This window comes from Pteropus medius, unplaced genomic scaffold (assembly GCF_902729225.1).
Source record: "Pteropus medius unplaced genomic scaffold, Ma_sr-lr_union100, whole genome shotgun sequence".
Taxonomy (NCBI): domain Eukaryota; kingdom Metazoa; phylum Chordata; class Mammalia; order Chiroptera; family Pteropodidae; genus Pteropus; species Pteropus medius.
The window spans coordinates 6,907,851-6,921,309 of NW_024340700.1; the positions used below are offsets into that span (position 1 = coordinate 6,907,851).

Sequence of the window (13,459 nt, forward strand, 5' to 3'; positions counted from 1 at the left end):
CCTCAGCTCTTCAAACAGGTCGAGCTCTCCACGCCCAGGCCCAAGCACCCATGATGCCTTTGCCAAATGCTATTCCTGGCATTGCGACGCCCCCCAATGCCAACCCCTCCATCCAGCTCCTCCTCCTGCTCAAGTGTCACCTCTTTAGAACCTATACTGTGTGAATGCATCCTGCCATGGTCTCTGTCAACACCTCTCTTGCTTTCTCTACTGCATGTCCCACAATTCACAACCACTTCTTGCCTATGTGCTTACATGTTTCTAGTCCGTTTCTCTAAGCTATAAATTTACCACTGTCTCTGTAAGGAAAGAATGTGTCAACTTGCCTACATGTTTTCAAAGTTCCACAAAAATCAGATTTCGAAATAAGAAAACACGTAAGATTAAAACCTCTGAGCCCAAGATACCAGCTTCACACAGACAAGGCCAGGAGATGTGAACGGCATCCCATACGTGCATCCAGCTTGGCATCTGGTTTCAAGGTTGAAGGGCTCAAAGGGGAACCCAAAACCCCTTATGTCACCAAGCATGTTTAAGGATGTTATTCCCTTCATACAATTTTTAAAATACATTTTAAATTTACATTTACCTTGAAGCACTTTTTCTCGGCATTCATCTAGGCTCCACTTTATAACATAATCTTGTGACGCAGAACAGATCAGAAGTGGATCTGCTGTGTTTCCAAACGCCACAGCAGTAATTGGCTGATGGTGTCCGCTTAAGACTAGAAGCTAAAAAGTTAAAAAACAAAAATACCATAGAGATAACACAAAATAAAAGGACCTAACAACATAGCCTCAAACCTAAGAAATTAAATGGATTAAATTTGTCAAATATGTTTATTTCATATGTTCGTTTCTCATTTATTAAAATTCCTGTCTGTGTGCTTCTACATTATTCTCTCGGGTTAACCCTGTCACCGTTCTCGGCACCACAGATAACACACTAGTAACAGGATGCAGGTGGCTCTCCCAGTTCCTCGTTACTTATTACACAGCCACGTGCTGCATCCGCTACGTGCCACAAGAGAGGACAGCTGTGCTGCCCGTGGCAGGATGCGGGAGTCACAGGGCCTGGGCGGCAGGAGCGCGCCCAGGCGGCTGGGAAGGCCGGGCACGCTTACGAAGCTGCGGGTGAGAGGTGGGCGGGGGCAACGCCCCGGTGGCCCCGCGAGGAGTTCTGGTGGCACTCTAGGAAACCGGAAGCCGGCAAAAATGGACGAGCAGAGGAATGCGATGACCAGCCGTTTCTCAGGCACACAGCACTGCTGCCAGTGCAGGAGACCGGAGTGGGACATGGAGAGACCAACACACTCCGGGAGAAACGACGAAGGCCTGCACCAGAGGCCGAGACGGGCCTGGCGAGGAGGTGAGGGTGAAGACCAGCCAACGGACATGGAAGGAAGGAGGAAAGGACGACAGCAGACAGTCACATCACAGGCTGAAGTCCCGGGTGGATGGCGGCAAAGACAGGAAACACAGCCGGAGACAGGAGGCAGTCGGGACGGACCAGGCGTCGTACGCTTCGCGGACAGCTGACATGCTCCCGGGCGGACAGGAAGTAGGCAGCGGGCGGTCTGACGGGAGGGTCACCACCAAACGTGAGGCCAGTCCTGGGTACCAGGCTCCCAAGGAGATTCGCAAGAAAAAGGGGACAGAATCTACACGTGAAGAATTAAGATCACAGAGAAGAGGAAAACAGAGAAGGGATCCAGCGTGGGAGGCCACTTCTCCCACGAGGACAGCGCTCAAAAGGCAGCTTCCTGATCATTCCTGAAAGGCCATTAAAAAGCTGAGATATTTATGAGGCTACAGGGACTAAAATGGTGTAAATAAATGAACGCGTCATTTTCAGGGCCATAAACAGACACTTCTTTCATCTGGTTATTGGGAGAAAGGCAAAAAGTTCTGCCTCGCAAAGTACTTTGGAGAAAGTCGGCAGCCTTAGAGCTGAGCACTCTGTGTTTCCCTTAAAACACTATGGATGGACTTTAATAAAATTCTGCTTTAAAAAAAGAATACGGCCTTCTCACACAGGGTAAGGGGCATGCTGCTACGCGCCCTACGCTGAGAGCAGGGGCCCAAAGGGTCAGACAGACAAAACGGAGGAGGCCCACGAGTGCTGACAGCCACCTTCACGTTCTCCTCACCCCTGGCTGGACTGTGGCGATCGGGGACCACAGCACCCTCGGCCAGCGGGCAGGCAGGACCTGAACTCTCTTTGGCAGAAGCGAAGACCATCAGGAGCCACAAACGCAGCAGTGTATCTTTTTTCATGATAACGTGCAGCAACCAATCAAAAGTAACTGGGAATTCAAGGCGATAAGACCATCCAGTCGGAAACCAACCAAAATGAGAAACCACGAAAAACACCCAGAGGCCATCCAGATGGCCTGGAAACCAACCCAGAACTGATCCAGATGTTAGAATTACTGGTTTAGGACCTTAAAAGTCATTATAACTTTATTCTATATGTTCAAGAAGCTAAACAGAAGCACTAAGTATATTTTAAGACCTAAATCTAACTTCGAGAGATGAAAACTAGAATGACAGATGAAAAATACAGTGAGTGGGATTAACATCAGATGAGATGTTGCAGAAAAAGAAACAGATGATCTGAACAGGCTTATGTCTATTAAAGAAAATAAATCAATAATTAATAACCTTCCAAAGCAGAAAGCGCCACGCCAAGATGGGTTCACTGGTGAATTCTGTCAAACATTTAGGGAAGAAAGTATACCAATTCTCCACAGTCTCTCTCATTAGAAACAGAGGAACTACTTCCTCACTCATTCTATGAAGCCAGAATCACACTAATACGAAAACCGGATGAAATATTACACGAAAACTACAGACCAATATGCTCAAGAAAATATTCAGAATATTAGCCGATCAAACCCAACAATGTATCGAAGAAATCGTACACCATAACCAAGCGGAATTTACTTCAGGCATGCAAGACCGGTTCAGCATTTGAAAGTCAATGAATGTAATTCATCACAACAGGAAAAAGAAGAATCGCATGATCACATCGATAGATGTAGAAAAAGCATTTGACAAAATCCGACACTGATTCATGATCCAAACTGTCAGGACATTAACAATAAAGGGGAACGTCTGCAACTCGATAAAGAATAGAGCTACGAAACACTAACAGCTGACAATGGCGAGAACCTGGAATCGTTCCGTCTGGGATCAGAGAAAAGGCAAAGATGTTCCCTCTCACTGCTCCTTTTCAACATCATACGTGAAGTCTTAGCCAATGCAGGAAGACCAAAAAAAAAAAAAAATTTAAATGCAAAGGTACAGTGACTCGGAAGGAAGGAGTAAAACTGTCTTTGCCCACAGATGACAACCCAAAGAACTGACAAAAAAATTCCTGAAACTAATTATACAACGGTTGCACAATACAAAATTAATATACAAAAGTCCATCTTTTTCCTATATATCAGCAATAAACAAGTATAATTTGAAATTTAAAGCACCTACACAAAAGAAGAAATTTTTTAAATACCACCGTTTACATTAACACCCCCAAAATGAAATAGGTACAAATCTAACAAAATATGTGCAAGATGTCTACAAGGAAAACTACAAAATTCTGTTGGAAAAAAAGCAAAGAAGAACTAAATGAATGGAGAGATATTCCACGCTCACAGACAGGAAGACTCAATATGTCAAGATGTCAGTTCTTTCAAAATTGATCTACAGACCAACATAAAGTCAATGATCTCTCACAAAGGAGCAAAGGCAAGTCAAGAGAGAAAACTGTAAACTCCTAGAAGACAACCTCGCGGAAAATCTAATGACAGGTTTGGCAATGAATTGTTCGATCCACCTAAGGCAAGATCCACCAAAGAAAGACTTGATAAGCTGGACTTAATTAAAATTAAAACGTTCTGCTCTGTGAAAGACACTATCAAGAGAATAAAAAGACACACAACGGATTGAGAGATATTTGCAAAAGACACGTCTGATAAAGGACTATCAGCCAAACTACACAAAGAACTCCTAAAGCAAGAAAAGACCTGATTTAAAAATGGGTAAAAGATCTTAACAGACACCTCATCAAAGAAAATGTACAGACGGCAAGGAAGCATATGAAAAGAAGCTCCACTCACATGTCACCGGGGAAATGGAAATTAAAGCCGCGATGAGCTACCACTACACGCCTATTAGAATGGCCTGAGCGTGGAACACTGACACCACCGAACGCCGGCAGGGACGCAGGACGACGGCACTCTCATCCACTGCTGGTGGAAAGGAAACATGGTGCAGCCACTTTGGAAGAGTTTCGTGGTTTCTATTTATAAAAGTAAACATACTCTTACCATGCAATCCAGCTCTTGTGTTCCTTGGTATTGACCCAAAAGAGCTAAAACTTACATGCACACAAAATCTCGCACATGGAGGTTTACAGCAGCTTATTCTAAACTGCCAACACGTGAAAGCGACAAGAGGTCCTTCAGCAGGTGACGGATAAACAAACTGTGGTCCATCCAGATGATGGAATGTTATTCAGCTAGAAAGAAACGAGCTACTAGGTCATGAAAAGACATGGAAGAAACTTAAATGCACGTTACTAAGCGAAAGAAGCCAATCCAAAAAGGCCACGTTCTGTGTGAGTCCAACTACATGACAGCCTGGGAAAGGCAACACGGTGGAGACCATAGAAAGATCAGTAGCTGCCAGGGGTTATCAGAGGGTCGGGAGGAACGAGTAGGCAGAGCAAAAAGGGCTTTTAGGGCAGTGGAAATTCTCTGCATGAAACTATAATGATGGATACGTGTCATTACACATTTGTCCAGGCCCACAGTGTCCAACAGCAAGAGTGAGCTAAGGTAACCTACGAACTCTGGGCGATAATGATGTGTCCGTTTAGGTTCATCACTGTAACTAATGTATTCTCCAATGGGGTGACGATAACTGGGGGACTATGCACGTGTGGGAGCAAGGGGTATATGGGAATCTCTGTACCTTCCCCTCAATATTTTGTGAACCTAAAACTACTCCTTAAAAAAAGCCTTAAATTTAAAAAAAAAAAGTAAAAAGAAGCCAAATTTTCAAAGCAAGGAATATTTTCAGAGATAAAGAATGTCACTTCATAATCTTAATGGAGTTCATTCATCGAGAGGACATAAAAATATTAAACATTTACATGCTTAATAATAGAGCTTCAGAATACATGGAATAACACTGATGGAAAAGGAGACAAATTCACACGGAGAGTCACAGATTTCAACATGCCTCTCCCGGTGAGTGACAGAACAAGTGGACGGCGAATCAGCAAGGACATGGGAGACCGGAACACCAGAAACCAGGGTGACCTAACTGACATTTATAAAACAAAAGGCACGCAAATATTTATAGCAGCTTTATTTATAATAGTTAAATAAAATATAAAAATAACCTAAATGCCCTCCAACAGAAAAATGAATAAACAAATTGTAGCTTATTCATACAATGGAATATTACTCAGGGATAAAAAGAATGAACTATCGGTACATTAGTAATATAGATAAGTCTCAAAATAATTATTCTGAATGAAAAAAGCCAAACAAAAACAGTAAATACTGTCTGATTCCATTTTTATAAAACTCTGAAAAATGCAAACTAATCTAAAAGCTTATATTTAGAATACATAAAGAATTCCTCCAAATCAACAGGAAAAAGACATAATCCAAGAGAAAAATGGCAAGATGTCGAACACATACATCATTCAACCTTGACAAAGATTAAAAGGAGAAAATGTCTAAATAGCCAATAACTGTACGAAAAGGTGCTAACCATCAAGAATCAGCAGGAAATTGCAAATGAAGTACCACCACGCCCACCCGAAGGGCTAAGATGAAAAGGACCACAGATAGGTGAGGATGTGGGTCCTCTGGAGTACACCGTTTGGAGTACAGACTGGAAGTCTTCTTAGCATTATCTTTATCCGCTAAACTAAACATACGACTCCCCTATGACTCAGCAGTTGTACACACATGTGTACCAAAGGACATTTTAAAGGACATTTGCAGCAGTCAAAATATAGAATCAACAAACGTCCACCAACAGCAGAACGGGTCAAGTGTGGTCTATCCACACGATGGGACACTGTGCAGTAATGAGAATGAACGGTATGGATGAATCTCATAGACATGATGGTGAATGAAAGAGACCAGCGCAAAAGAATGCATAATACACGACCCCACGCACGCAAAGTTCAAACTTAAACACCCACCTACGGTGCTAGAAGCAAGGCGGTGCTCCCCGTGGGGCGGGAGAAGCGTGCACCAATCAAGAGGGGTGGTCACCCAGCTGTGCTCGCTTGGTCATAACCACGACAGCATGCACTCAGTGTCGGGGATGCACTCCTCTAAGCATTTCGTCGTTCACAGAAAACAGTCAGCTCAAGCTGGCAATCTGAATGTGTATCTCTACGCTCAGGGGGAGAATCAAGATATAGCTTTCCCTTTATAATGATGGGTGGCTGCTATTAGCTAGGTGATTGCCAGTGAGATTGAAAGTTAAAAAAGTTTCAAAATAACCGTGGTACCTACTGTAGTCACAGTTCTCAAACTCCTGAAGCTCAAAATTAACACAGAAATTATTCAAATACCACACATGTGGATAGAATTTACTTTTTTCATTTTGGACAAGGAAATTTGTTTTTATTAAGAGTTTTCAAATAATGATATTACTCATGAAATAAGCTTAGAATGAAAACAAATAATGTCTTTAAAACTATCGGTTTGATGTAAGATTCTGCAATACACGTGACAAACGTCCTTAAATGTGTTAATATTAAAAACCTACAAAATTTCAACTTATTTTGATTGTGTTAAAATGAATCTCTTCTTACATCTATCCAAAAAGATAATCTGCACACCTATGTTCATAGTGGCATCAGTCACGGTGGCCGGGACATGGAAGCAACCGAAGTGTCCTACGATACGTGACTGGATAAAGAAGCTGTGGTACATATATACAATGGAATATCGCTCAGCCAGAAGAAGAGATGAAATACAGCCATTTGCGACAACATGGTTGGGCCTCAAGACAATCATGCTAAGCAAAATAAGCCAGACTGATAAAGTTGAAAACCACACGATATCACTTACATGTGAGATATAAACCTAAAAGCAACAAACAAAAAGGACAAACAGAGACTCATGGACACGGACAACAGACTAGTGGTTCGCAGAGGGTGGAGGGAATAAGAAGTGGGAAGGCAGACGGGGTCAAGGGGTCAAATATGTGGTGACAGAAAGAAATCTAACTGTGGGCAGTGAACACACAGTGCAATATGCCTTACTGTTGAATTGTACACTTGAAACCTACTGGATTTCGTTAACCAAAGTCACCATAAAAAAATTAAATAAATAAATAAATAAATAAGGGGAAAAGATGAATCTCTTCTTGCTCGTGTTCTTACTAAAGGATTTTTTAAGAAAATGATTCCAGACGTTTTATTTTATAAAAATCAAACTCCATATCACGTTTCTGTTATACCATTTTTCACTCACAGTTGTTAACTGAATGTACAGAGGGTAACGTCACCCAAACAGCATCAGAGAAACAGCCAGGTGACGGCAAGGCTCTCGTGCCACCTGACTGAACAAGAAACGCAAACAACTTCCAAACACCTGGCGAGAAGGGTCCCCGGCGTTCCATACGCCAAGCTCATTGCCATCCACGGGGAAGGCGCAGTGCGGCCCCCGGCACGCCAGCTGGACGTGCGACGCGGACTCCTTGGACTCCGCCAGGTACTTTTCTACGACGACGTCACCTGCACAGCCCTCATCGGTGCAGAAATCCCCCGGTGGCTCTGCCATCTGGAAAGACAAAACAGGCAAAAGGGCTGACGCTCGCCTGCTGCAGAGTCGGCATTACCAGTGCCGTGTGACACACCAGGTGACACACGGCGCGGCGTCCACCGACTCACCGCCCCTCCCTACTCCCAAGGAAGGGGACAAGAAGCCACTGGAGACCCTGGCGGCCCCGCACCCACGACCGTGCCGGGCGCGCGCCCACGGGCTGCCCAGGGCGGCCGACCCGGTTCCCGCGCCCACAGCCCGGCCTGGGCGTGCGGGGCCGCTGGCAGCCGAACCAGGCGCAGCACCGCCTCGCCGGCTCTGGGACCGGGACCGGGACCGGGACGCCGCCCCGCATGGCCGCCCCGCTCCCCGTTCACGACTTCACAAGCATCGGCGCCTTACACAGATGTGGCGATGGCCCGGCGTCACCCTCACATGTGTGGCGATGGCCCGGCACACTCGTCCCGCTCCGCCTCACGCCCGCAGCGGCAGGAGAAGCCTGGACAGTCAGACACGGGTTTGAAAAGTGGTGGGCAAAGGGCCTGACCACCTGATCGCCAGGCTGTCCCTGTGCATTCAGACCTTAACCAAGTGGTCACCATGCTAGCCAGGTACATTCCAAGGACCCAAGCGCCTGGCCACCACGCTGGCTGGAGAATAACAAAAAAAACGTGTATGGAATAAATTAAAGCACATGCTTCTCCAGGGCACGACCTCGGTTTTATCTACCTGTTTTGCATGTGCCAAGACGCGGCAGTGAGCTTCGTCCGAAAATAGCTTAACCATCCTGAGCTGTGTGACTTGCTCTACAGAGCCCACGACTTAGGTGAGCAACAGTGATGGGTGACACTGTGGCCCCTTCCACTGATTCTCAAAAGCATAAAATGTCTTAAAAAACGAAAGACTACATCAAAAATCTCATTTTTTTCCAAAATTTTTAAGAATCCACACATCGAATTGCGATTAAATTTTGTCTTATTTCTTAGCATAAACTTTTGTGTCCAAGAACTCTTAATCACTTCTGTATTTCTATTCTAATTTACAGTTTACAAATCAGTTTCAGACATTAATGTGCAGATTTGTGTATATCAATAAATACATCATATCATTTAATTCTTACAATAACCTTTTAAAGTTGGGGTTTTTTTTTCCATTTTACAGGTGAGAAACAAAATCAGAGAGGTTAGTCAGTGATAAAAACCAGTTAGTGGAATCGCCACAACCAGACTCCACATCTCTGGCTCCTCCTCAGTGGCACGTCACCTACACAACACAGCGACTTCGTTCTTAGGTGTCGCCTGGAGCTGAGGAAGCATGGACAGCGAGGGCAGCGAGCAGAGGGTCAAACAGACTGTAGGGAGCTAAAGCTCCCCAAATTCAAAAGAGTGCATGGATTATCTCGGGAGGCCTGCTTGCATAAAAAGGAAAAGGCTGGTTCTGTGGAATTCCAGGAAGAAGAAGATTAAGTATAGAAAAAGGGAGTGTCAAAGGGAGTGTCAAAGGGAGTGTCAAAGGGAGTATCGATTGTACCTTGATCTTCAGGATGTTACTTTAATTATGTTATCTTGGGATACCAAAAGGAACAGATTATGTATAAAAAGAAGGATAAGAAATAAACTCGGAGAGACAGTTGTGAGATCTGCTCTCTCTCCTGCACCCTGTCTGTCTTCTCTTTTTTCTCAGTCCCCGCTCCCCCATTCAGGTACCCGGTTTGACTTGGTCGGCTGGCTTCCGACAACAGACCCATCTGACTCACCGCTCTGCCACTCACTGCTGCTCTAGGTGGCTTGACATCTATGCCAACACGCACCCAGGGCTAGAGTTAAAATCTTCAATTATGTCTACGGCCACTCCACCCTGAACAAGCTCAATGTCTGATCTCAGAAGCTAAGCAGGGTCGAGCCTGGTCAGTACTTGGATGGGAGACCGCCTAGGAAGACCAGGTGCTGTAGGCGTAAAAAATAAAAAAAATAAAATAAAATAAGAGATTGTAAGCTGACAAGGTCCTTGCAATCTGTGAGGTCAACCAAGGGTTGCCTCGCCTAAAAAAAATGAAAAAGTAAATTCTCAATTGCTTTGGTCAAACCCCCCAGGGGTCAATTAAGTGCAGGAGCCCTGCCCCCACCCTGCTCTCAAAACCCACCAGGGCCTGTTTCCCTTCCCCTTCCCCCAGCTGAAATCCCTTCATCTCTTTTGTGTGTTAAAATTTGAGCTAAATCAGAATTTAAAGTGTCTTTTCTCCTTCCAGCACCGACGCCATCAAGCCACTGAAATGCTGTGGTCACTTGTCATGACCTAACCTGAATAATGCACAGCCTGGTGCCCTGGACCGAAACAGGAGCCCTGCGCTGGGCCCGCAGAGAGCTGCTTAGCAGCTGAGCGCTGGGGGCGCGGAAGCAAATTCAGAAGCCTGATAGCTGGGGACGCACATGCTGCAGTGACGAAAATGAGTGACCGCTATGGGGGGCCACGCCCACCGCACTGATCCCACCGCCCCAGCGGGGATAACTGGAAAGAACCGGTGTTTGCAGCCAACGCACAACACTGGCTAAAAAAAGGGCTGCCCGGTGTGCAAGCAGAAACCCGCGCCAGTAGGAAGTGCCCAGAAGCACGGGACTTCAGCGTGGAAACTTCTAGTCCTCTAGATGTGTGGTGGGGAACAAAGCGCCGTCCAGACGGCCTGGCAGAAGAGATGGGAGCAAGGACGGTGACCTCCCACGCCAGCCTTCCACATGACCTCAGGGTGTCAGCCTTTCCTTTTCAAGAAAGTCGAGAGAGCAGGCGCGCAAAAGAGAACGTGAAAGGCTCGGAAAGCGGACCGGGCAGGGTCCCGGTGGCGGTGGCGGTGGCGTTGCCGGCCGGCACGCGGCGCTGATGGGGTGCGCACACGGCGAAGGCCGCGGTGCCGCGCGCGCCTGGCGGCCACAGAAACGCGAGCGACTGATGGCGACGCGCGGGCTGCGCAGGACTGGGCCTCTGCGGGACGCCACCCCACAGCTGCCCGCGAACCGCCGCAGCGCCCGACGACAGCACCCGACGACAGCGCTCCCCCACCGCCTCGGACGGGGCCACCGAGGGGGATGACAGAGCACAGGGCCAAGGACGAGGAGGGCCCCGGGCTGCAGGGTCAGGCTCTAGTCCGAAACTCTCCCCACGCCGACCCCACCCAGATTTCAGAACTGCTATGGACCGGCTCCCCTCGTGAAAGGGAGATTCCGTTGCAATAACTCTGGTCACTTTAACCCACGTTTCAGTGGGGGAGCACGTAGCTCATCTTTTTTGTGCATAGATCACTGAACCATGAGGAAATACATCTGGGCCTGATGAAAAGGGCTGTGCCATGCTGGAGGCCGTGACCGGAAGTGTGCCTTGGGAAGGCGGGTTCAAGAGTGAAGCAGATGTCGGTCACTAGAAGGGAGGCGATGCCAGGTGCTGGCCTTGCTCACCAAGCCATTCCCTTTTCTTCTGGAAACGACATGACCCAGTTTCCCCTGCAGCCACGGGGCTGGCTTCTGGCCAGGGCAGCAGGGACAAGGGAGTATGTGGGCATAAGTCACGTGGGCCTCTTACAAACCTGGCCCACAACACCCTCCCATGCGTGATCCTCTGTGCTCTCCCTCCACCCATAGGCTAAATGGAAAGGGTCTGAAGGGCCTAAAAAATGGAACCACAAGATGAAAGAGCTCCAAGCCTCAGCTTGGAGAAAGATACTTCAGCTGTGTCTGACTCAAGCAGAAACGCAGGGCCAAGTGAGAAGCGACGTATTACTATCCTTTGGGCTTACTGGCTACAGCACTAGCCTACCCTCACTGATATAAATTGTTTAACTTTTGTATTTACAAAAGTGATGCACTTCAAAACATTTAAAGAATGCAGAAATAATTGTCAAACTTGCCCTCCCTGCCTCCCGTACTTGCTGTGCATGCCGCAGGGGCAGCCACTGTAAGAGTCTGATAGGCAAATGAATAGGAACAGTTTGAGAGGACCCACTAACATTTTTTAAATGCGTTTCTAGTGTATCTAACGCTACATAAGCACGTCAAAAAAAAGTGACAAGTAGCTGCTGGAGAGACCATTGTTTTAAAGTTACATCAGAAAACACAAACAGATAGCAATCCCAGAAAAATGGAGGCTGTACATTCAAGACCCTTTTATTGATACAGAAGCAGTAGATGTAAATTGTACAAAATTAGAAAATCTATACCAAAAAAAATTATTCTCAACTTCTCAAGGTGCCCCGCTGAATAGAAAGAAAAAACAAATCAAATCTTTCTCTTTTAGTAGCTGAGCATGCCAGAAATGTGCTGTTTGGTCCTAAGTTAGAAAACATAATAAGGCTGTTGCATAGCATTTTGAATTCCCACAGTAAAACGGTAAATTACACCATAATTAAAATATTCTTGATGGTTTTCTTCGTAGCAAAAGAAAATATAAAGTTCTCTACATTGGCCAGAACAGGAGAGAGGTTCTGAACCTGAGGGTATAAAATAAAGTATAAAGCAATGGCCGATGCCAGAGGTGTGGGGCAGTACCAAAGTATACTCAGGCATTTCTATGTCTTTAAATCCTTTCCCAAATTATTACATATTTTAAAAGATAATACTACTCTTTATATTTTGCCACTTTAATATTTTTAAAACTCTATACCCTCTTTGTGTTGGCCAGGCTGAGGGAAGCCTAACTGTATAGACTTTCAGTTCCCAAAGCACGAATTTTGCACTTTTGTGCAACAGGACTCGTTAGGTGAGCCCAAACCACTGACTACTGATAACAATTATAAATGTTGAAGTTTATAAACAATTTTTTTCAGTGATTTATACTATGTTATATCCACCCTTTTGTATTCCAGCCTGATATGCTTTCTTTATGGGGAAATAAAATGGATAGTTAGGAACAGCCCAGGTCCCGTGGGGGTATCACACATGTAACCAGACAGGCCTTGCGGGAGAAAGCGTCAAGACCCATTAGAGTCATCTCCATCATTAGCCCAAAGACCAGTGTGTCACTAGCCACCCAAAGGCAGCCTCCCCCAACTTCAGGCAAAACGACCCAAAGAAAACAAGCAGCCTAAGACTGTCTCTCCACCTCTACACACACATAAATGAAAACGTGACAGCTCAGTGTTTAACCCAGCACATGCCAATCTCCGTCGGCACCTGAGCAATCCACAAGTCGTGTAGCTACCAGCGGCGTTCAGACTCTATGGGAAGAGGCACAAGGGTCATGCCATGTTTGTATCATTTACACTCCACCTGTTCCCACAAAAGTGGCTCAGCAGGTTCTAACGCAAAACACAAGAATGGGAATCAACACTAAAGCGTGACCCTGAAATGAACATTTTTCTTAGGGGAATCCCGTTTAATAGCCAATGGGTGTCCCTTAACACCGAATTCTGAACTAACACAGTAAGTCCTGAAAAGAAACACAACTTCATTTTGAAGACCCTTTTAGCAGCGTCAAAAAGCACCATGTTCTTAAGAGGAACAGACAACAAGTAACAGGTACCAGGTGCCCGGACAACGGTCCATAGGCACCTGTCTCTCACCTGAAGGTCCGCGAGGTGGCCGCTGAGTCAAGGTAAGCCCTCGGGAGCGTACGGCCGGCGCCCCGCCCCCTCCCCGTCGCCCTGGTTACGAGCCCGCCGCCGCTCACCGCCGC

The 13,459-nt window shown here is 46.2% G+C and overlaps 1 protein-coding gene across 15 annotated transcripts in view; it reads right to left on the reverse strand.

The window, feature by feature from the left end:
• Positions 1-13,459, reverse strand: part of WDR27 (WD repeat domain 27) — a 51,240-nt gene that overhangs the window by 37,638 nt on the left and 143 nt on the right. For 14 of the 15 annotated variants that reach the window (XR_005657125.1, XR_005657119.1, XR_005657118.1 and 11 more), the window contains exons 1-3: positions 13,347-13,457; positions 7,631-7,819; positions 590-731 (exon numbers count right to left, since the gene is read on the reverse strand). Coding sequence is in view for 12 of the 15 variants with exons in the window: in XM_039881881.1 (XP_039737815.1) it covers positions 590-731; positions 7,631-7,819 (331 nt within the window). In the remaining 3 variants the exon portion in view is untranslated. Of the gene's footprint in view, positions 1-589; positions 732-7,630; positions 7,820-13,346; positions 13,458-13,459 lie in introns of those variants that run through there. The other variant, XM_039881825.1, reaches the window with a different exon arrangement.